The 24533-nt window shown below is 39.1% G+C and overlaps 1 protein-coding gene and 1 long non-coding RNA gene across 3 annotated transcripts; one reads left to right on the forward strand and one right to left on the reverse strand.

Annotated features, from left to right (window-relative positions):
* Positions 1 to 2993: 2993 nt before the first annotated feature.
* LOC143862966 (uncharacterized) lies at positions 2994 to 5232 on the reverse strand. The gene is made up of 2 exons (XR_013240598.1): positions 4623 to 5232; positions 2994 to 4441 (listed from the first exon to the last, which is right to left on the reverse strand). It is a non-coding gene; the product is annotated as an uncharacterized LOC143862966 (long non-coding RNA).
* Positions 5233 to 21315: 16083 nt separating this feature from the next.
* Positions 21316 to 23909, forward strand: LOC143862970 (flavonoid 3'-monooxygenase CYP75B137-like). Of its 2 annotated transcripts, none has more exons than XM_077373868.1 (2): positions 21316 to 22339; positions 23073 to 23909. In XM_077373868.1, exons 1-2 carry the CDS (start codon positions 21368 to 21370, stop codon positions 23700 to 23702), a joined length of 1602 nt encoding a protein of 533 aa, XP_077229983.1. In that variant the 5' UTR covers positions 21316 to 21367; the 3' UTR covers positions 23703 to 23909. The 2 variants fall into 2 exon arrangements, with proteins under 2 accessions (XP_077229983.1, XP_077229984.1); XM_077373869.1 differs by having other exon boundaries at positions 21316 to 22336.
* Positions 23910 to 24533: the final 624 nt, after the last annotated feature.

The raw sequence follows: 24533 nt of genomic DNA on the forward strand, positions 1-24533 counted from the left end.
TCCGAATGGACTCTATGTATTCCAATAAGGTTTGGACTCTCGTTGATCCACTTGAGGGTATTAAACCCATTGGATGCAAATGGATCTTCAAAAGGAAGAAGGGCCCTGATGGAAAGGTGGAGACCTATAAAGCTAGGCTAGTGGCGAAGGGATATAGTCAAAAGGCTGGTATTGACTATGAGGAAACCTTCTCACCAGTAGCCATGATAAAGTCCGTTAAGATTTTACTATCTATCTTTGCACATTATGATTACGAAATTAGGTAGATGGACGTCAAAACTGCCTTCTTGAATGGAAACATTCTGGAAGATATTTATATGGTCCAGCCGGAGGGTTTTGAGGGTAATCAAAAGGTGTGAAAGTTGTAGAGACCCATTAATGGATTGAAGGAAGCTTCCCGTAGTTGGAACCTTCATTTTGATCAAGCAGTCAAAGAGTTTGGCTTTTGTCAAAAACGTAGACGAGGCTTGTGTTTAGAAGAAGGTCAGTGGGAGCGCAGTTACGTTCTTGGTTTTTTATGTAGATAACATCCTGCTCATTGGGAATGACGTAGGAATGATTTCAAGTACAAAGTTGTGGCTTTCAAGCATGTTTGCAATGAAAGATCTGGGAGAAGCTTCATACATTCTAGGACTTAAATTGTTTAGGGACCGTAAGAATATGAAGCTTGGGCTATCACAAGAAACTTACATAGATAAGATATTGCCAAGTACATCATGGCAGATTCCAAGAAGGGATTAGTTCCTTTCAGGCATGGAATCAGGTTATCTAAGAAGATCTCTTCCAAGACAACTGAGGATAAGCAGGTTATGAACATTCCCTACACTTCGGCTGTGATAAGTCTTATGTATGCTACATTATGTACAGGGCCAGATATCTGTCACTCTGTAAGTGTGGTTAGCAAATATCTGTCGGAGCCAGGTCTATAGCATTGGACAGCAATTAAACATATTTTCAAGTATCTTAAGAGAACTAAACATTATTGTTTAGTTTATAGTGCAGATGAATTGGTCGTTTTTTGTTTTACCGACGCAGACTTTCAGTCTGACGTTGATGACATGAAATCATCTAGTTTTGTGTTCACTTTAGCAAATGGGGCAGTGTCATGGAGAATTTGCAAGCAAGACATTACAGCAGATTCCAAGACTGAGGCTGAGTACATCTCTGCGAGTGAAGCAGCGAAAGAGGCGGTATGGCTGCGAAAGTTTCTGGACGACCTTGGAGTCGTGCCCTCTGTTGAGAGACCCATTACGCTATATTGTGTTAGCAGCGGAGCGATTGCTCTAGTAAAGGAACCGATGTCTCATCAGAAGTCCAAGCATCTACTTCGAAAGTATCATGTGATACGGGAGATCATTGACAAAGGGGATGTGACTATTGCAAAGGTTGCCTCAGTGGATAACTTGGCGGACCCTTTTACCAAACCCCTTAGTCAGAAGGTGTTTGACAAACATGTTGAGGGGATGGGTCCAAGATATATGCATAACTGGCTTTGAGGGCAAGTGGGAGACTGTTAGAGTTTGTGCCCTAAAATCCAGTATATTCGCATGTTAATCAATAAAAGTTTATTTTCATGACAATTAATGGGTAACTAAAAGTTAAATATGTGTGACATGCTACTTGTTATTGACACATATTTGTCTTTAGGTAGCAAAGTAGGAAACCCATGCTCATGGATTCACAGATCCTTGGGAGCGATGAGATATGGGATTCCAGTTCTTTGTAGACCTTAATAGCTCATAGTTGAGGTTGAGGTTGGACACCTCCTCCTGTATACAACTAGCATGTATCTTGCCAACATGCACGAGCTGTGGAGTGACTCATCTCAATCACTCGAGTAGTGGATCCTAAGCAAGATAGAATGGGTACGACAATGAGATTGCGTACTGAACAGGATCACAATAGAATAGCTTGTGGACAGAAGATAGTTGAGCTATTCTACCAGACAGGACCCTTTACATGTCCTTTCATCTGAGGGGTTACATTGGTCTGTTGGCAAGTCTCTTATTCTTGGTCTATCTAACAGTGATTCTCTTGGAGTCACTAGAGGGTAGTACTAGAGTGATGGACAAACCTTCGAGGTCAATAGTGATACCCGACATGGAATTCTCCACCTATTTTATAGGATAACATCTACGGTTTTGGTCAGAGCAGTAGGCCTAGAAAAATGCCAGGCTAGGTGGATTTGATAAAGTGTATACCAAAAGGATTTCTCAAAATAAGTTTTGAAATAATTTTTAGCAAATGTATTTGCGGGCCAACACTGCTTGACTGAAAGGTATACCGTGACTGAGCTCAGAAGGTAGTTGATGTCCACCCCCCGTAGGACTCAACTCAGTAGATGTGGACTTGGAGAAAGGATTTGCACATTTGATGTGATTAGGGGTATGATGATTTGAGGTTATCTTCAGGGTTACGTCTCGATGGAGGCCACTGACTTAATGCAATTGTAGCATTGGCTATGAAGCAATAATCGTAGTGGGGCCCACTTGTGGGTTCTGCAGGATCTACCGTTGAATCCCTCCACAAGCCCACTCACTACTCGATTGACCTATTATTATATATTAGATAGAGGTCCCGCATTTATTTGGTTTCTTACACGAACTAGTTTCGTGGCATTGGATGCATTGAAAGAATATACACAATGTAGATAGTGTATTTGCACTATAGGATATATTGGGAATACCAAAATGGTTAAGTATAAACCATAAGGGTATTTTGGGAATATCATAAAATATATTGGTTCTTTAATCCTATTGGATATGATTGGATTGCATAATTTAATTGCGAATTAAATGAGAAATGTAATGGGAATTTGAATTGGATAAGTGGATCCACATGGGACGAATTTGGGTTGGACCCATTGCCACACGCCCCATGTGGTGTCCATTATCAATTTGGAATTTAAATTATATTTGGAATATATTTGCTTGATTTGTTTTCCTCAAATTAAAGCAACACATGTGAAATTGGAGAGAGATAGAGAGAGAAAGAGGCAACAAACAAAAAATATGAAACTTGGAACCACATGGGGCACCAAGGGTTGCTTGGGCTGCAAGCCAAGCGCCCTTTGACGTCCCGTATCGGTTTCCATAATGGGGAGTGGCTTGCTTGCCCTATTGGAGCTTGCTTTGCCCAATTGAGGTTCCAATTGTGGCTAGTTTTTATTGTTTTTGAGATTTCTCTAGAAACTTTGGATTGTGCATATGAAAATTGAGAACTCTATAAATATGAGACATATGGCTGGAGTTTTCAAGAGCTCTTCTATAATTCCATGTGCTGAAAATTGGTAGAGACACCCCAAAGTCTCTCTTCTTCTTCTTCAATTACATCAGCTAGTTTTGTCTTTTCTAGATCGAAGATAAACATTCAATCAAGCTCCATTGATCTAAACACATATTCCTATAATATAATCTGATTTAGATCAGGTTATGAAGTGAACAAAGAGTTGTACACAAGATCCTTTACGCAATAAAAGGAATCCATCGATTCAACTTGCGGTTTTGCGTCGATTAGATCGCCAATGAATTTTGATGAGTAGATCAAGCGGATGAGTTCTTTTCTACATAAAGGTATTTATATTTATGTTTATTGAATCATAATAAAATCAATTAGTCCCTAAGAATCCTGGGATAGAGCAAAAAATTTGTTCTACACGGTTTAGTCTTCCGCAACGTGTAACGATTTTGCTCGAGGTTTTACAACCAATCTAACAGAAAGTTGATGATGTCCCTGCTTCATCTACGGTTCTCTCCACTTGCTATTTTCATGTGGAGGCCCCCGTAGAGGCTCCTCTCAAGATAACATTTATCAGACTTAATGGCAATAATTACCCGGTTTGGAAGATGGTTGTTCGTATATATCTTCTTGGTTGGGAAAATGTTCGTTTTCTTGAGCAGTCTCCTCCAGTAAAGACATATTCTACTTATGCGAGATGGGAACAATAGGATGTAGTAATTAGATCCTTCTTATGGAGTTGTATGGACTCATAGATCGCTGCTAATATGATGTATCTTGACTCATCTAAGAAGTCTGGGACCAGGCTACGATTTTGTATTCTGGAACAGATAACATCACCCGGATGTGTGATCTATTCTCAGATTGCTTTAAATTTCAGCGTGGTGACATGTCCACACTCGATCATTAAAGCTCATAAATTGCATTATGCCAGCAGCTAGATATGCTTAAGCCTTTCGCTATCGATCATATCCTTCTTGCAGAGCGTCAAGAACAATTAAGTGTGGTTTGCTATCTTGATTCTTTGGGGCCTGAGTATCTTCAGATGCGACATCAGATTTATAATTCTAGGTCTCTTCAGTCTCTTTCTGAAGCATTTTCTCGAGTACAACGTATAGGGCTATTCCAGCCAGTGACCATCCCTTAAATGGATCCGCCCTTAACACATCTGTTGGTGGAGATTGTGGCTGTGTTTTTACTAGACCTGGGCATGGACGTGATGGAGGATTTGAAATTGTGTAGAATATAATAATAATAATAATAATAATAATAATAATAATAATCAAATACTTGAGAAACTTGAAAATACAGTGCACTCTACTAGGCCAACCTTCCCAATCTGTGTTGGAGAAATGTGCTTCTAATAAAATCTTACATGCACATACCTTCATGGTTATTGTGATATTGTATGATTGGCACTTCTCGTGAGGCGTAGATTAAATTTTGAGTCCCACCAATAGGGCATTAATGTGTTGGCAATTCTGGGTCCCGCAAAAAGGGATTAATACGTTGGTATCTAGATCCCGTCAATGGGAAATGTACCTTGGCTCTGTCGACAGGAATTTCTGTAGGAACGAGTTCCGATACCGTGGGTTGTCGGTGACAAAATAATGAGCTTTCTGTTTTTGGACTAAGCCTATGACCTTGATGTGTTATGATTTCTTATTTCTGTATCTATTCCGATTTGTTTCTGTTCAGTTTTTGCTTCAGATCTTGTTTCAGTGTATGAATATGCATGACACTTATTATTGCTGATCGAATCCAAACCGATTCTTTATTACATGATTGCATTGGGTACTTGTGCTAAACTTCATATTGGAATTGGTGCCCACTTTATGATATGGTCTCGTCATGACCTCTTATTATGTTATGACCTTTGTTTCCTGGCATGCGTAGACCATGCTAGAATAGTTACATATTACTTTAGTAGGCGTTAGCTCACCCATGGTTTAAACTTTCAGATTTAAAATCCTATCTCGGTGTGGGACCTGGGAGTGCATTGATATCGAATACCTTGCGCGCGTGTAAGGTTCGCCTCCCAGGTGTGCAACGCTGTTGCATTCCCAGTTCGGGGCGTGACACAACCCCGCTTGTTTGCCCTGTAGGAAGGTTATCCCGTTCCGGCAAAATCGCTATGTGTAGCGGAATATAGAATCGAATAGAACTTTAAATTTTCTTTTCGATCTTACTTTTCCCCAAGATCATAGAGTCTGGATTAGTTATTATTGTTAATTAAACATCAGTAAATACCTCTTTGAAGAACGAATTAGCAATCCACGCTGCTTGATCTACTCCTCGAACGGTTGCGATCGTTATGAACGCCGCGAACCCCACAAGTTGAACTGATGGATTCTTTTCTTTGCTCTGACTATTGTGGATGTGAATAAATCTTATTCACCTTCGTAAGTTATGTTCTAATAAGTACTTTAGTAATGGAGAATAGATAATCAAATTAGAAGCCCCGTTCTATGTACTTTTGCAATTGGGAGAGAGATAGAGAGAGAGATTAGTGAAAACAAATTTTCAAGGGGAAGAAGGGTGGACAAATTTTGGAGATCTCTATCTCTAGAATTCGTCCATCCCTTCTCTCTTTATATTCACAAAGAGTTTGGTTTGTCAAGTCCTTTCTCTCATCCAAAAGCTATCTAATTGAAAGACAAGTTGCATTAAAACTCCTCGAGCAATTGGGACTCTTCCCAACAGACCAAAGCTATCTACGGTCCCATATTTGATTAGGGTGAGTGTATTTGAGTCACTCTCCAGCCCTCTGTGGCCTTATCTAATAAGTGTTAGAGTTGGAAACGAACTGCTCAAAATCTAGAAGCTTCATTTGAACAATTCCCATTCCAAGTGGACTTTTAGTTCAACTCGATGTCCTTGAACCATTGGAAAACATTTTTTCTAGGTCTCCCATCAGTGTTGGGCGTGTGGTGGGCCCCAACACACGTTTCCAAAGTGTAGTACAATTTCAATTCCCTATTTCGTTCCAATTTCACTCCTCTTGTAAAACCTGTTAGGGAGTAACTGTCCTCATTTGGATTTTACATTATTATCCTTATTATTAATCATATTAATAATATTTAACAACGTATTATAAATGAATAATTAATTAACAATTTAATTAATTAATAACTCACATCCAATGGGAGTTATACGGCTCCAATTTGGTTACCGAAAAATTCTCTTGTTATCTCTTATTAACAATTAACAAAGACATGTATATATATATATATATATATATATATATATATATATGAGAGAACATTTCCTACACACTACCTTAAAATACAGTGGGGGCCACATTGTTTGGGTGATCCAAACAATTCATTTGAATGGTCCTCACATAGATAAGGTGTCCACAAAAAATCAGATCCATAGGATCATCCTAACCCTACGATTTGTGGAGGTAAAATGGACGTGTATAAACCTTCACAAATTAGTCCATTTTTTGCCTCCATAGTTTGAATGGTTAGGATGATCCTATGGATCTGATTTTTTGTGACACCCTATCTATGTGAGGACCATTCAAATGAATTGTTTGGATCACCCAAACAATGTGGGCCCCCACTGTATTTTAAGGTAGTGTGTAGGTAACTTACCTACACAAGTGTGTAGGAAATGTTCTTTCTCTCTCTCTCTCTCTATATATATAAATATATGTTTAATTAATAAATATCCACATTGATACTACGGATCGTATTTGTCCGTGCAATTACAGAAAATGCGGAATCCTGTTCCGTTTGGATGCTACCGGGTCATTCGAGTTATGAGTGTTAGATTGGTTGAAAAACCCTGAGCAAAATCGCTACACATTGCGAAAGAATAAATCGTGTAGACCAAATTTTTTGCTTTAACCCAAGATTCCTAAAGACTAATTGATTTTATGTTGATTTAATAAACATAAATATAAACACCTTATTTTGCTGACGAGAAGAAAAACGTCTGTGTGATCTACTCATCGAAAATCCGCCAACGATCTAATCGATGCGAAACTGCAAGTTGAATCGATGGATTCCTTTTGTTGCACAAAGGATCTTGTAAGCAACTCTTTGTTTACTTTATAATCTAATCTAAATCAAATTATAATATGAAAATATGTATTTAGATCAATGGAGCTTAGTTGGATGTTTATCTTTGACTTAGAAAAGACAAAACTAGTTAATGGAATTGAAGAAGATGAAGAGAAAGACTTTGGAGTGTCTCTACCAATTTTCAGCATATGGAATTATGGAAGAGCTGTAGAAAACTCCAGCAATATGTCTTATATTTATAGAGTTCTCAATTTTCATATGCACAATCCAAAGTTTTTAGAGAATTCTTAAAAACAATGGAAATTAGCCAAAATTGGAAGCTCCAATTTGGAAACAAGCTAGTTTGCTTTTTCAAAAATAGAAACCAAACAATGTGGGGAATGTTTTTAGAAATTCTTCAACTTTAAGAAATCCCTAAATTGAGTTTTCCCAAGTAAAAAATGTGATTGGCTTTATTGGATAAAAACAATTCCTAAAATAACTCCTATACTCTTTCCTTTTTCTACATTCTCGTTATAATGTTGTGAAATTTTGACCTCATTTTTGGACAAGTAAATGGACAAATTAAGAAAAATCATAAACTATAAAGTTGTAGATCTTGCAAATTTCTTCGAAACAAGTACTTACACATAAATTTTGGCAAAGAGATTAGTAAGTTTTTCCTGTTTTAGTAAAACCAAACTATAAGCTAAACTTACAATTGTTTATTTAATTTTTTAATTAAATAAATGTATTTCCTTCCATCCAATGGGATAAAAGCTCCATCCATATTTTTATATAATTCCCAAAATAACCTTTATGGTTAGTACTTAACCATTTTGGTATTCCCAATATATCCCATAGTGCAAATACACTATATACATTGTGTATATCCTTTCAATGCATCCAATGCCACGAAATTAGTTCGTATATACAACAAAATAAATGTTGGACCTCTATCTAATAGATTATAATAGGTCAATCGAGTAGTAAGTGGGATCGTAGCAAGGATTTAACGGTAGATCCTGCAGAACTCATAAATGGGCCCCATTACGATTATTGCTCTGTAGCTAATGCTACAATCGCATTAAGTCAGTGGCCTCCATCGAGACGTAACCCTGAAGATAACCATCAAATCATCATACCCCTAATAACATCAAATGTGCAAATTCTTTCTCCAAGTCCATATCTACCGAGTTGAGTCCTATGGGGGGTGGACATTAATTACCCCCTAAGCTCACTCATGGTATACCTTTCAGTCAAGTAGTGTCGGCCAGCAAATGCACTTGGTAAAACCATTTCAAAACTTATTTTGTCAAATCCTTTTGATAAACACTTTATCAAATCCACCTGGCCAGGTATTTTTCTAGGCCTACTGCTCTAACCAAAACCGTAGATGTTAACCTATAAAATAGGTGTTGAATTAGATGTCGGGTATCACTATTGACCTTGAAGGTTTGTTCAATACTCCATTACTACCCTCTAGTGACTTCAATAGAATCACGGTTAGATAGACAAAAAATGAGAGACTCACCAACAGACCAATATGACCCCTCAGGTCAAAGGACATGTAAAGGGTCCTGTTTGGTAGAATAGCTCAATTATCTCCTGTGCACAAGCTATTCTAATGTGATCATATTCAGTACACAATCTCATTATCGTACTCATTCTTTCTTGCTTAGGGTCCACTACCCGAGTGATTGAGATATGTCACTCCACCTCTCGTGCATGTTGGCAAGATAGATGCTAGTTGTATACAGGAGGAGGCGTCCAACCTCAACTCCTACTAGGAACTATTAAGGTCTGCAAAGAACCGGGATCCCATATCTCCTTGCTCCGTAGGATCTGTGAATCGATGAGCATGGATTTCCTACTTTGCTACCTAAAGACAAATACGTGTCAATGGTAAGTATCTAACTTTTAGTACCCATTAATTGTCATGAAAAGAAACTTTTATGCAAAATATATTGGGTTTTAGGGCACCAACTCTAACAATGAGTGGGATAGTCGCAGGGATCTAACGGTCAATCCAGTAGAACTCTATGCTGAATCCCACTATGATCTCGTTCCATAGTCTAAACTACACTCGCATTGGGTCAATGGCCTCCATCGAGACGTAACCCTAAAGATGACCGTCATATCATCTTATTCCTAATGTGCAAGTCCTTTCTTCTTTACTATATCTACAGAATTGAGTCATACAGGGAGTGGGCACTTCTTATCCCTTTGGTTGGTATACCATTTGGTCAAGTGGTGTTTGGCCTCCAAATGCATTTATAAAATATTTGCAAACTTTTAAATGTTTTCATAAAATATTCTGATAAACGTTTTATAAAATCTGTCTGGCCAGGCTATTTATTAGGCCTACTGCTCTGACAAAATTGTAGATGTTATTTCCTAAATTTTAGGGCGAAGAATCCCAAGTTGAGTATCACTATTGATCTCGAGGGTTTACTCTAGCATATAGCTTTATCCGAATGTGACTCTATACTAGAATCACTATGGGACATACTAAGACCCTAGAATGAGTCCACAGACTAATAAGATCCCTCAGGTCTAAGGACATGTGAAGGGTCATGTTTCGAAGAACAACTTTACGCTCTCTTATCCACAAGTTGTTCTATTATTTGATCCGGTTTGGATGCGCGATCCAATCGTAGCACCCACTCTTCTTACTTATGGTCTACTACCCAGATGGCAGATATAAGTCATCTCATGACACATGCATGGAGGCAAGACTGGTGCTGGTTGTATACAGAAAGAGATGTCCAGTCTCTTTCCCAACTAGGAACTATTAAGGCTTGCATAAAATCGAAATGCCATATCTCCTTTTTTTTTGACAAGGCAACACAAAATACCCACTTTTTAGAACCAAAATAGTACAATGTTATCTCCATCGATAAAATTCATCGATAAAACCCTTCCCCCAACCTTCTATGTAGCCACAAAATAACCTCCAAGTCTCTACACCGAGTACATGGAAAAACCCTCTTTCGAGAAGCAGTTGGAAAATCCTCCAACACAATACTTGTGCTACAATAGACCAAATCGAATAGAGAAGAACAATGGAAGAAGAAGAATACACCTTGATAACCAAGAGGAGGAAAACCCCTTTTTGCTTCACCACAAAAAGGTCTTCCAAGAGCCCAAGAGAAAACCCTCGTTTTGCTCTAGCCATATCTCCTTGCTCTCTTAGATCTGCGAATCTTTCCAGCATGGCATTTCTACTATGCTACTTAAGGACGATTATGTATCACAAAATAAGCACATCACACACATTTATAAATTTGATACCCATTTATGTCATGAAATATACCTTTATTGATTACAAAATGTTATTCTACTAGATTTTCAGGCCATATACACTAACATGCCCAATGTCCTAAGCACTAGGCAATGAGTGATCTAAAAATCCTCTTCGTAAGATCAACAAAAAAAATCATTTTTTGAAGGTGTGCGTGCAAGGGCTGGGTGTTACATATATGGTTAATTATGGGCAATGCGTGGGTCTTTCATTCTCACCAAGGAAATTTTGATCAAGCTCCCAAGCTCCATATACTCGTGAGGCATGCATTGAATGCTGCCAGCTACAGATTTCCTTTTCTACTGTTTATGGTGCTATGTTGTTGTGTTCCAATAATCAGCAATGTACTGGAATATAACATAATTTTGGGTTCTTATATTCACTCACCTTTTTTTTTTCTTTTTTGGCTTGGGACATCACTCTAGTATATTTATGACCTTAGTTTTAAATTTTGACTGAAATCCAAAATTTCGGGTTTCGGTGGAGACTGAAACCGAAATTGGGTAAAGTCGAAACCTGATCGAAATTTTGAAATTTGGATCGAAATATCGTTTTCCCCTAAATTTCAGGCCGAAATTGAAGGAATATCTCCAAAAAAATCAGTTCTTTATTAATTATTTAATTTTATCCTGAAAATTCAGCAGAATTACCAAAAATTCGGCCGAAATTTTAGGGATTTCGCGGATAAAATATTCCTTTTTTTAATTTCGATCGATTTCGTCGAAATTTCAGAAATTTGGGCTGAAGTTTCGGTTTCGGTGAGGACCGAAATGCATTCCGAAACCGAAATGTGAAACCTTGTTTATGACTACTTTTTTACACTAGAGGGGGCTGTCCCATGTAAAAAAGGGACGAATATATCATTTCCCTTTTTCTAAAAGCATCATTTGAAAAAATTGTCAATTGGTGACACAAAAATAATATAATAGTGAATGGGTGACACCCTTTTGAAAGCTTGTGAATGGAGGTCAATTTACCTTTCTCTGACATGGCCTTTTTCATAAATACCCTCAAGGCAAAAAAAAACCCTTGGTTTTTACTTCTCTTCGTTTTTAACTGTACAAAAGTTTTTTTTTTACTTTTACTCTCTCCATTTTTATTTTAACCACCTAAAACCCATCTTCTCTGGCATGAGGTGTGACCGGCGTGAAGATTTCTCCTTTCTCTTTGGAGTGGGGCAGTTTCCCGCGCTATTCTGAACCTCTCTTCTCTGTTATCAACCGTATTCTAGCAACGGCTTCATTTTTTCAGGTGAGGGCTTCATTTTTTTCGGCTTGGGCTTCATTTTTTCCCCATCTCCATCGTGTCAGGTACGTTAGGGTGTCTTATTTCATATTTTTTACTTTTTATTTTCGTTCTATTAAGTTACCTTTGTGGTGTATTGTGTTATTTTCACTATTTGGAAGTCTTTACACATCTAGAGTTTAATTTTTTTATTTTTTCCCTATTTTGTTTCATTTTGACCGTGGAGAACCTCCTTTTGATAATCTCTCATTCTCGGTGTTGAGAACCCCCTTTTAAGATTTGGTAATCCCCCACTTCCATTGTTGGGAACCCCTTTTTCACTGTTGACATCCCCATCTTGAGATTGATAATCTCCCTTTTCCAGTGTTGAGAACCCATTTCCAGTGTTGGGACCCCCATTTTCCAGTGTTGGGATGCTTTATATCCAGTGTTGGGACCCCTTTTGAGGTTCATAATCCCCCAATTTCAGTGTTGAGAACCTCCTCCAGGTAGATTGATAATCCCTCATTACCAGTTTGAGAATCCCCTCATTTCTAGTGTTGGTAACCTTCTCTAGGATGTTGATAATCCCCCATTGCCAGTGTTGACAACCCCTTCTAGGTAATTTATAATCCCCCATTTGCAGTGTTGGGAACCCCTTTTGAGGCTGATAATCCCCCACTTTCAGTATTGAGAATCCCTTCTAAGTACATTGATAATTCCCCTTCTCCAGTGTTGAAAACCCCCTGAAGGGAGGTTGATAATCCCTATTTCCAGTCTTGAGAACCCCCTATTGAGGTTCATAATCCCCCTTTCTCTTGTGTTGAGAACCCCCTGTTGAGGTTAATAATCCCCCTTCTCTTGTGTTGAGAACCCCCTGTTGAGGTTGATAATCCCCCTTCTCCAATGTTAAGAACCCCCTATTGAGGTTGATAATCCCCCTTCTCCAGTGTTGAGAACCCCCTGTTGAGGTTGATAATCCCCTTCTCCAGTGTTGAAAACCCCCTCAAGGGAGGTTGATAATCCCCATTTCATGTGTTGAGAACCCCCTGTTGGGGTTGATAATCCCCTACTCCAGTGTTAAAACTCCATATTGAGGTTGATAATCCCCCTTCTCTAGTGTTGAAAACCTCCTCAAGGGAGGTTGATAATCCCCATTTCCAGATTGTTGCCAATCTCCCTTTTGGATCATTGTTCATATAGTAATTTTTGGTATGGTTTCTGCACTTGAGAATCACATATTTGAGTTGCGAACCCCATTTTAAGAAACATGAACTTACATTACAATTAATTATGTTCCTTTTTGTGATAGTGATAATATATATAGTTGGATTGGGAGAAGGTAAAGTCTACAATGAAGACGCGTGTAAGTGTAGTCTTTTTTGTTCTCGTTTTAGATTGTTAGTCGATAGAATGCTCTTTTATTCTCTAATTGTGTTAATAAGAAATGAGAGGCAGAGTCGAAAGTCTAATAGGAAGCCCGCAATGGGTTTAAAGGAGGAGATGAAAATCAAAGGTGGTAAGGGAAAAGTGAAATTGAGAGGTGAAAAGGGAGAAATGAAATTAAAAGTGACAAGGCAAAATTGAAAACTAATGTTGAGAAGAAGATGAAAACCAAAGTGACAGGTGAGAAGATGAAAACCAAAGTGAAAGGTCAGAAGATGAAAACCGATGTGAAAAGTGAGAAGATGAAAAGAAACGTGAAAGGTGAGAAGAGTGAAGTGAAGAAGATACATGTAAGTGTATTTGATCTTTACCGTTTGAATCTAAGTTACTTGATAAAAGTTCAAACTCTGATTATGTATGTTGTTTTACAGGATCCATATGTCCCTGCACGATGTTCTCCATCGTGCTTTATTAAGGAGATGCGGAGTACACAGTTTCGGCAGTTCCACTATGATACTATAGGCAAGACCCCTTTCAAGTACTTCATCCGCCTAGAACAGAATCCACTAGAAGAGGCTGTCATGCACAAGCCTCTAATTAGAGCACTACAGAGTCAGTGGGTTCCGGCGACGAATGCATTCACGCTAGGGGGTATTGCAGATCCATTTACGGCTAGTGATGTTGCATTGGCTTTAGGCCTTCCACTTAGAGGGGAAAAAATTAATTTGGCGAGGGTTCCGTGGACGGACAAGAGTAAACCCACTCCTTTACTGCCTAGGTGGCCATTTCGTAGAGGATCTGTTCTGACATCTGACATTGCTGTGCAAATCAAGGCCTTAGTTGGTCTAGAGGACCAACCCTCCATAGAGACTTGTGTGAAATATGTCGTGCTACACCTATTCGCTACTGTGTTATTCACTCAGGCTGCACATCAGACCAACTAGCTGTTTTGGCCCTATATCGATGATTTAGAGAAGATGTACGACTATAACTGGGGGAAGCAGTATACGATTGGTTACTCAAGTATTTAAACGTATCCGTCACAGGCGGAAAATATCTTGGAGGTTGCTGCCTCGCATTGCAGGTATCATGGCCTCTGCAATAGTTTGCCTTTTCTTATTTATCTTCCTATTAATAAAATATTAACAAAGTCTGTCTTGTGTGTGCAGGTGTGGCTTTTCGAGCACACGAAGTTGTGAATACCAAAATATCCAGATGCCCGTCCACGTCTTCGGAAGTGGAACTCAAAAGAAAATGAATCGAAGAAGTACTCTATGATTGAGCATGGGAAGATAGACAAATCTGAGGTGAGACCCTATCTACTAGATACCGTATTAGATAGTCTCTAATATTTTCTGATCTAACAACTTTCTCGAATCGTTAGGTGGTGGTGACATTGACGCCACGAGAGGACGAACTGCGGTACATTCCCGAGCAGGTATCGCAATGGAGCTCTTTTATATTATGTTTTATTTAACTTGGTCATGTTTACAAATTTTGTGTGTTGTATCCCTTATTTGTATATTAGGAACCCGAGGAAGAAGGAATCATTGGGCAGGGAGAACCATTAGCGCAGTCACCTACTGTCCGGGCATTGACCGGCACACCTGCGTTTGAAGGAAGGGACACCGTAGTTGAGGAGGGTGGTAAGGAGGCCAGTGAGGATGGGAGGATAAAAAGAGTGTGAGAAGATAGGAGAGGCATGTGAGAATATAGAAAAAGAGAGGGTACAGAATGAAGAGGAGAAGGAGATGTTGAGAAGAGCCAGGGTGGGGATGGAGACGGAGAAGAAGAATTTACAAATAGAGATTGCAGCTGAGAGGAAAATTATACAGGAGTGGGAAGCTATGAGAAGACAGGAGGATGACCAAGCTGAAATGGAGAAGGAAGAATTGAGAAAATATGGGGAAAAAAGAAGAGAGGAGGAAGATACGGAGACAACAGATATTGTCAGTGGTGGACTGACTATGGAGACATCAAACATCGTCAGTGGTGGACTGACAATGGAGGTCATAAATGTGATGAGTCAGGGTGAAGAGGTTGGCTTCGTAAATGAAGCAGTTGTAACAGGAGCGTCAGATGTTGTTGCCATTCTCTATAGCCCTGAGGGTAAAAAGAAGAGGAAGAGGACGAGAAAATTAGGGAGCATTGAGAGGAGAGTGAAAAATCAGACAAGGGATAGGAATCCAAGCTACGCCAAGAATAAACCCTATACAGTACCCCCAGTGACAAAGAAAACAAGTGACAGGGCGACAAAGAAAGTAACACGGAGGCGAACTAATCTCATTGAGAAGTTGAAAAAACAAGACGAAAGGCAAGTACACTTGTTTTCAATTAACCATTATTCAAAGTTAGATACTTGCTTCCTCTAATCTTTGTATATTTTTGCAGTCGTATTCTCATGACCGTTGACGCGGTAAAAGTCATGGCCGAGGATCTCGAAACGTTGTGGAACCTGAAAGGAGTCCTCAGTGGCCAAGTAAGTGTCATTTTTTAAATTAAGTGATGTCTTCACTACCCATGGTTGAGGTAATTAAGGTTTTTTTTTGAGTTGTAGTTGTTGGATGTATATGATAAGTATTTGTGCGCCTCCAGTAATGCCTTGACTAGACGAATTGTATATATTCCTTCATCACTACATGTAAGAGACTTTTTTGTTGCTATACATGTTACTTTACAACTTATCCATCATTTAGTGTTCTCACAAAATTCATTTCGTTGCACAGGGATATAAGACTTCAGGTCGTGATTCAATGGATGACAAAAATAAGTTGGAGTGCGATCGGTTGGCGAATGAGCTATTGCATCGTACACTTGACCATATTCCGTTTGAAGATATTGGGATGCTCTTAATCCCATGCTGTCAAGACTTTCATTCGGCTCTTGTGCTTCTTGATATGGTGAATAAGAAGATGGTCGAGTTCAACTCAATGGAAGGGGACTCATTTCAAGAGCGAGCATCTTCCACTGTAAGTAAATTAACATCTTCCGTAACACTTAAAGTTACTTATATATGTATAACACTCAATATTCCTTCGTTGTCTTAAATTCAGGTAGCATTAATCAAGAAATATTTAAAGGGCCGGGGTTGCAACATCGATGACTTTCCATATTCACAGATGGATGGCTTCCGAAAGCAGAACAATGGGTGGGTTCAAACTTAAAACTTTCGAATTTTTGTTAGTATTCCTATATCATTCGTAGTTACCTTAAAAGTAACTCCATTCAATGCATGCTTTTATACAAGGTTGATTGTGGCGCTTTTGTCCTAAAACGACTGAGCATCTCTACCATGCTCAACCACTGAACTTTGGGCCGACAGACATTCCTCAATTTCGGCTACAGCTCTGTGAGAGATTTTTACGAGGAGAGTTTGGGGACTGCGCACTTATATAGGAACACCTAATGTTCATGGATGTTTCTTTTTTCTGATGAACGTGGTAAAAACGTTATTTTTTAATGGAGATTGGTGGAAAGTATGGCAGGGGAACTGTTAAATTGCAGGGGAAGTTGTTATGGTCTGTGTTCGTGTTTGTGAATAGGTGAAATTGCTTGTGAATGGGTGGAGAACTTGTAAATTGAAACAGGTTTTATGGAAGTGTGTTTGTGTTTATGAATGGGTGGAGAGTTGTAAATGTAAGCAGGTTTTATGGAAGTGTGTTTGTGTTTCAATTTGAACATTGGAACTTGTAAATTTAAACAGGTTTTAGACATGTGTGTTTGTGTTTCTGAATGGCTGGGGAAGTTGTAAATTAAAACTGAATATGATGTGTGTTTGTGTTTATTAACAAAATATGATGTGTGTTTGAAGTTCAAATGTGTATTTTTACAGGTAGTAGTACACAGCTTTCTATGGTCATATGCTATGTTTTTGAGAGCAGAACCTTTATCTCCCCTGGAAACTGGTTGGTAACCCTTTTTTGTTTGGTAACCCACCTTCGAAGGTCAATCACCCAAGAAAATGGGAGGTTGGTACCTGTTGTACGCCATTTGCAACCCTCTACCTTGCATCGAACAGCATACTTCTTCGGTGTTGACTTTGACCTCACGAACATAAACCTCTGTCGAATAGCGTACTCTTTGACAACCTTTTTGAAGTGTTGCATATTAGAAAACATTGCTCCAGCCGTTAACTGCTCAAACTGAAGATTATTAGCATCTACAACATGGGCCCCAACAAGCATCCCATCTGCTTTCATTGGTCGACTACTGTCAGTCGGAACCGGTTGAGATCCCTCTCTGATAGGAGAATTTGCACTGAAAGGCTAAAAGCATGGACTAATACAGATCTTTCCATAATTGTCATCCTACTCCTCCTCCTCATCGTCATCACTACCATCGTCATTGTCATCATCATTTCTTTCTTCTTCTAAATCTAAACCCTTCACACAGAAACCGTCTTCAAAAATATTACTGAAGTCCACTTCAAGATCTCCCACATTTTGGAAGTCATCGATACCTCCACTAACATGGTTGCCATGCAAATTACTTGCCAATGTTTCATTTAAGTGAATTTCAGACCTGCATAGTTTGACAATATATAATCAGGTTGGATCCATATGAATTATAAATTAAAATATGGAAGTATTCAAACATTGCCAAGGAACTATAATACCTTAGGACATGTTCTGCTGGAGTACCTCTGATCTCTTCACTTACATATCTCCTATCAAATTCACTTTCGCAGTCTTTTTGCAAGTCCACTTCAAAAAGCGGACGTTTTTGGGACGGAATCGAAGTAGAAGGAATGCTATGATTAAGAGAGGGTCTCCTAGTGCAGAGTTTGTTTGGGAAAGCATTTACGAATTCAAGGAATTAATATGTTTGTCATTTATGCTCTTAGTTATGTATATCATCACAGAATTGAACATGTATTTGTCAAACATCCTCAACATTGTTTGGAGGACATCATCATCATCGACATCGATTAAAGTGACTATATATGGATCCACAACATATCAAAATTTTATCGATAGTAAAACCTGCCTTTCTATAACACCAATTTTATCGAAATTGATTCCGCGGTTGACCGATAACAATGTCTTCTTCCCCCCGACATATTCCCAAGAAACATCATCCTTCAAATCTCCATCATATAGTATAAAAGAAGAGAAACCATTGTTTCGGACATTTTTCTAAAATTCTAAATAGGGGTTCTGCACAGAGTTGTTGCTAAAAGGGGATCTTCATCTCTCCTTGAGGGGTATTCAAGTGTACACAATGGGTTACCAAGTTCATAAGTGAGGTTATGGACTCTAAAGGGGGTTTTACTACCTCAATGGGGGTTTGAAAGTCAGTCCACAAGGTGTTCTAAAAGATTATCAGCTATCTAATGGGGGATTCAAGTCCGTACAGAGGCTTCTGTAAAGGGTAATCAAGTTGCAAATTAGGGGTTTTCAACTCTCTACACAAGGGGGTTTTCAAGTTTCTAAAAGGGATTACTAAGTACATAGAAGGGGAGTTACCAACAATGTACAAGGGCTTTTCAACACTCTCGAAGGGGGTTACTAAGCCTCTCCGGGGGTGTACCAAGTGTGTATCAGGTAAATAAATGGGTTATAAGGCAGGGTTATAGAGATACTTGAAGCAGAAGTCCTAACTAACCATTTCGAAAGGGTTATAAGACAGGGTTATCAAACAAAATAAATACAGGGTTATCATCCACAATAATGACAGGGTTCAAACACATTAATACAACCACAAATCCTAAGAGAGTAGATAAGCTACTCACCTTTAATTACCCTTCGTGAGTTTTAGGCGTTAATGGAGAAATCTTGAAGAGGTTAGCGGTGATTTTTGGTAGGTGAAAAGTAAGAGAGAGAAATTTCTATTATAACTTGTTTTTTTCTTGCCCTGATGATATTTATGTAAAAGGCCATGTCAGAAAAAGGTGTTTTGACCTCCGTTCACAAGCTTTCAAAAGAGTGTCATCCATTATTTTGGTATTTTTGTGTCACCAATTGACAATTTTTCCCATCATTTTATGTTAAGTGATTCGACCTCAAAAAACGTTATAGTTGACCCACTGTTCACGTTATAAGGGGAGCGAATGCCTACTGCAGTACTGCATAGGGTGAAAATATCATCGCCATTTCTAAAAGCATCATTGTATCATAACACCACCATACACATGGGACATAGTTTGTAATGTCTGTCCTTGTGTCCTATTTACAAAGGCCTACATGGCCCCCAAAAGTTGATTTCATTATTTTTTTTATTTTAGATTTGCTAGGAACCATAGCATTTGGCATTTCATTCATGGGCTTTTGCATGTCAGAGCAGCCACACAGGCTCAGATTTTGTCTTATTCATTTCATCTGAGGTTGCTGCTCTCACATGCAATAGCCCGTGTGCGATATGCCTTATGCGATGGTCCCTAGCAAATCCCTTTTTACTTTGGTCATATTTTATCACATGTATCTGTCCTTGTGGCCAATTTATTGAGAGGGCCATACGAACACCTAAGGGTGGTACGGTTCCACCGCTGATATTTGACCCAACATCAACAACAGCTCCTCAAAAAGGGAGCTACTAGCTGTTGGATAAAATATCAAGGCCATAATATGTGGTCATAACTCATAAGGGCTCCTCAAATATGTGGTCATAAGGCCATCATATAATTTCTTGCACTGACTCAAAAATCAAGGGCTTCATTCATTTTTTTCTTTGGCTCTAACTTAATGTTTGTTTTACGCCTATTTTTTTTTTTGAATCCCTCATTTTACCACGACGAGAAATGCTAAACTCAATGGCTCCCTTGCAAAAATATGATGAAAGGGTGCCCCCCATTGGTTGCTATCACAACGTGCACTCATAAGGGAACCAAAAATGTAATAGTCAAAGCGCGATAAATCAGTACACTCGGGTGGTAGCAACCAATGTGGCTCTTTCATATGATTTTTGTGAGGGCATCCCTGAGTATAGCATTCCTCTGCCACTATATATATATATATATATATATATATATATATATATATATATATATATATATATATATATATATATATATATATATATAGAGGAAAGTGAAGCTACACCGCCGGTGTAGCTAACTTAGCTACGCCGCCGGCTTAAAATACAATGGGCCCACATTATTTTGGTGATCCAAACCATTCATTTGATTGGCCCTCACATAGATAGGGTGTCCACCAAAAATCAGCTCCATAGGATCATCCCAACCCTTCAAACTGTGGAGGCAAAAATGGACAAATTTGTGAAGGTTTTTACACGTTCATTTTTGCCTCCACAAATCGTAGGGTTGGGATGATCCTATGGATCTGATTTTTGGTGGACACTCTATCTATGTGAGGGCCAATCAAATGAATTCTTTGGATCACCAAAACAATGTGGGCCCATTGTATTTTAAGCCGGCGGTGTAGCTAAGTTAGCTACACCGGCCCAAAAATCAGCTCCATAGGATCATCCCAACCCTTCAAACTGTGGAGGTAAAAATGAACAAATTTGTGAAGGTTTTTACACGGCGGAGTTGATTTTTGGTGGACACCCTATCTATGTGAGGGCCAATCAAATGAATTCTTTGGATCACCAAAACAATGTGGGCCCATTGTATTTTAAGCCGGCGGTGTAGCTAAGTTAGCTACACCGGCGGTGTAGCTTCACTTTCCTCATATATATATATATATATATATATATATATATTGTTTTTCTTTTGGGAAATGATATTACCACTACAGGATTTTGATGATCACAGTCCTCACTTTATTAAAAAGTGCGATATTTGGCCCGCACCATAGGGTGATCCAAACCGTCCATTAGATGGGCCACAGCCTAGATAGGTTGTGCCCCAAAAATCATTTCCATAGGCTGATCCTAACCCTCCGATCTATAGAGGGTTAGGATAAACCCTCTAATACTTAGTCCCTCTATAGATCGGAGGGTTATGATCAGCCAATGGAACTAATTTTTGGGGCACAACCTATATAGGCTGTGGCCCATCTAATGGACGGTTTGGATCATCCTACGGTGCGGGCCATACCTTACTTTTTAATAAAGTGAGGAGTGCGATCATCAAAATATAGACAGTAGTGGTGATATCATTTCCCTTTTTTTTTCGAAGTAAAAAAGGACGAGGGTGCAACATGACACATGAGGATTTCCCAGGAGAACCACTATATAAGTTACCCATGTTACACTTTAACTCCACCCTACTCACAAGCCTTCCTTCTATCGCTGCTCCAAGGCAAATATGGCAGCAGTGGATCTTGCTTCAGAGCTTATATCTAACGTTTCTTCATGGCGTTCTGAGGTCCTAAACCAGAAAGCTGGGGCAAAAATGTTGGTTTCCATTGCATTATTCTTGATTGCATGGTACGTATGGATAGCCAGGAAATGGAGCAAGGGACATTTCCCTTTGCCTCCTGGCCCGCGGGGGTTGCCCTTGATTGGATTCCTTCCCTTTCTCGACACGGAACTTCACAGTCAATTCGAAAAACTGGCCAAGATATATGGCCCTATCATGAATGTCCGATTATTGAACAAGAACGTCATCGTGATTAGCTCCCCAGAGTTAGCCAGAGAGGTGATGAGAGATCTAGATGCCATTTTTGCCAACCGTGACGTGACCGCAGCAGCGCTGGCCATGACCTACAATGGCCAAGGAATTGTGTGGGCGCAAAATGGGCCCCACCTCCGCCTTGTACGCAGGGTTTGCAGCCGGGAGTTGATGAGCAACAAAGCACTCGACAATATCTACCCGCTACGACGAAGAGAGGTTCGTCAAGCGGTGAGGGAGGTGTTTTCAAAGATCAACACCCCAATTGACCTCTCAGAGATCACATTTCAAATTTTGTTGAACTTGATGATTAGCATAATGTGGGGAGCAACATTGGATGGAGAAGGGAGGCGTACTCTCTCTAAAGAGTTTCGGCAATGGACGCAGGATGCTTTGGTGCTTCAAACAAAGTTCAATGTGTCTGATCTTTTTCCCGTTCTTGCCAGGTTCGACATTCAGGGCGTGGTGCGAGAAATGAATAAGTTGTCGATTTGGCTAGACAAAGTTTTCGATTCCATCATCGATCAACGGAGGAAGATGGATGGTGTAGAAGGGGAGGATGAAAAGAAGAAAGAAGGTAAGGATTTCATGAACTTGCTTTTGCAGTTGACAGAGGAAGAACGGAAAACGACTTTCACCGTAACAAACATGAAGGCAATGATGGTGGTAATCTCTCTCTCTCTCTCTCTCTCTCTCTCTCTCTCTCTTACAAAATCAATTCTACATACTTTCCCTTTGGCTCCATTCATTTGTTTTCAGCAGAAAAATGAAAAAATGGAAAAGAAAATTGACGAGGCAAAATGGAAAAGAAAAGGAACAGATAAAATGATGGAAACCTGTGAAATGGGCATTCAGTTGCCAGAAAACCTTAGAGAAACTAAGGTTACTCTGAGTTGTAATCCTTTTTGGCAGGGGCGATGGCACTTGAAAGGAAAGGGGGACATTTGTCCCCCTTAATTTTTTGGGAAAAAAAAAATACCTTTATTTTTTAATATTTTTTTATACTTACCTCATTTAAAAAAATATATATCCCCTTTTCCAATCATCCCTAAGATAGAAAATAATTTTTGCCTCCCTTGTGCAAAATTTCTGGCATCACCCTGCTTTTTGGTAAGAGTGGATTTTACTCATGACTAAGTGGATCGCCCCAAATTAGCCCATGCACTTTTCCCTAAAACATCCTCTTTTGGGTATTATACTATGAGATATGCTGTTATATAAATCAAACTTACTCTGGGTTGTAATCCACTTCATTCCTGTTGTAATTCGCATGTAGATCCCAGTTTACACAACGAGCATTCAAATCTACTCTCTCTATCTCATTTTGATTTGGACCGGTTTAAAATCATGGCTTGCCATATTAGATCTGCTAACATTTCTACAATAACCTTGTTACTAGGAGCTGTTGGTGGGTGGAACCAACACGACATCAACAATGGTAGCCTGGTCCATGGGCGAATTGCTGAAGCATCCTCACATAATGAGAAAAGTCCAGGATGAATTAGAACAAGTTGTTGGAAAGAATAATGTAGTGGAGGAGTCTCATTTGCCTGATCTCCATTATTTGGATGCAGTGTTGAAGGAAACCCACCGCTTACACCCTGCGATCCCTTTCTTGGTCCCCCGAAGCCCATGTGAAACTTGCAACGTGGGTGGATATAGAGTCCCCAAGGGCTGCAAAATCATCATCAATGCATGGGCAATACAGAGAGACCCCAAGACATGGAAAGATGCTTTAGAGTTCAAACCAGACAGGTTCTTAACTGAAGAATTCAAAAAATGTGATATTAGAGGCACCGATCATCGTTTTATACCGTTTGGATCGGGGAGAAGGATGTGTATTGGACTCCCACTGGCGGAGAGAATGTACCCTTATGTCCTAGCTTCACTCATTCATTCGTTTGATTGGAGGTGGCCAGAGGGGACGAACTATGAATTGGAAGATAGGTTTGGGATTGTTTCTAAGCAGGCAGTACCGCTGGTTGCCATTCCAACTGCAAGACTATCCAATCCAGAGCTCTATTCTTAACACTTTCGGTGGAACCTCTGCTTCTAATTCACTATGCATGGGATATATTCACCCAAGGGGTGTATTTGGTGTTTAGCAAATCTCAATTCGGCTAATCTTTTAATGGTATTGCATTTGTTGTTGTTCTTTTTTGTCTACACTTTATCGTTTTCTTTTGAATAAAGTTTTACCCAAGTGCCTTTAGGGTGAGGTTTGCTTTTGAATGAAGTTTTAGTGTCAAGGAGGGAGCCAAGGGGGCCATGGGGGGTAATTGACACTCTAGAAAAATCCAAAAAGTGTACCACTACTAATGAACAGCAAGCAAAAGAAACTACGTGTTTTTTAGAAAACAACACAACCCTCAAAAAATTCAAGCCACCAAATCCCTACAAACCTATCTCTATTGGGCAAGGTCTAAAAGCAGTGTTTAAAAACTTGTTGACTCAACTCAGAACCATAGTTAGCAAAATGTGATACGGCAAAAAAAGGGAATGGGAAAAATTTGGGTTTAATACGGTATCGGAGCAAAAAAAAACGTAGTAAAAAAGGTCAAAAAAACGAGTTTAATACGTTTTGGTTAAAAAAAACAGATTTAAAAAAATGGATGTGTTAGTTCTTGTCTGCATCATATGTTTGTTAATTTCATGGAAAGATATCCAAACCATATACAGGTAAAAAGAAATTCATTTTTCCTATTGTTTTTTCTCATTTGAAACATGTTAAGATTACTAATCTTTCACTCAAATTCAAAGAAATGTCATGTTATTCAAAAAAGGAAAGAGAGATCAACTCCTTAGAAGCATCTCTTACTAATCTTCTCTTACTAAACTAATCTCTACTGAGTAAGGAGAC

This window comes from Tasmannia lanceolata, unplaced genomic scaffold (genome assembly GCF_043159265.1).
Source record: "Tasmannia lanceolata isolate RefF3 unplaced genomic scaffold, GAP_Taslan_0.1 ptg000003l, whole genome shotgun sequence".
Taxonomy (NCBI): Eukaryota; Viridiplantae; Streptophyta; class Magnoliopsida; order Canellales; family Winteraceae; genus Tasmannia; species Tasmannia lanceolata.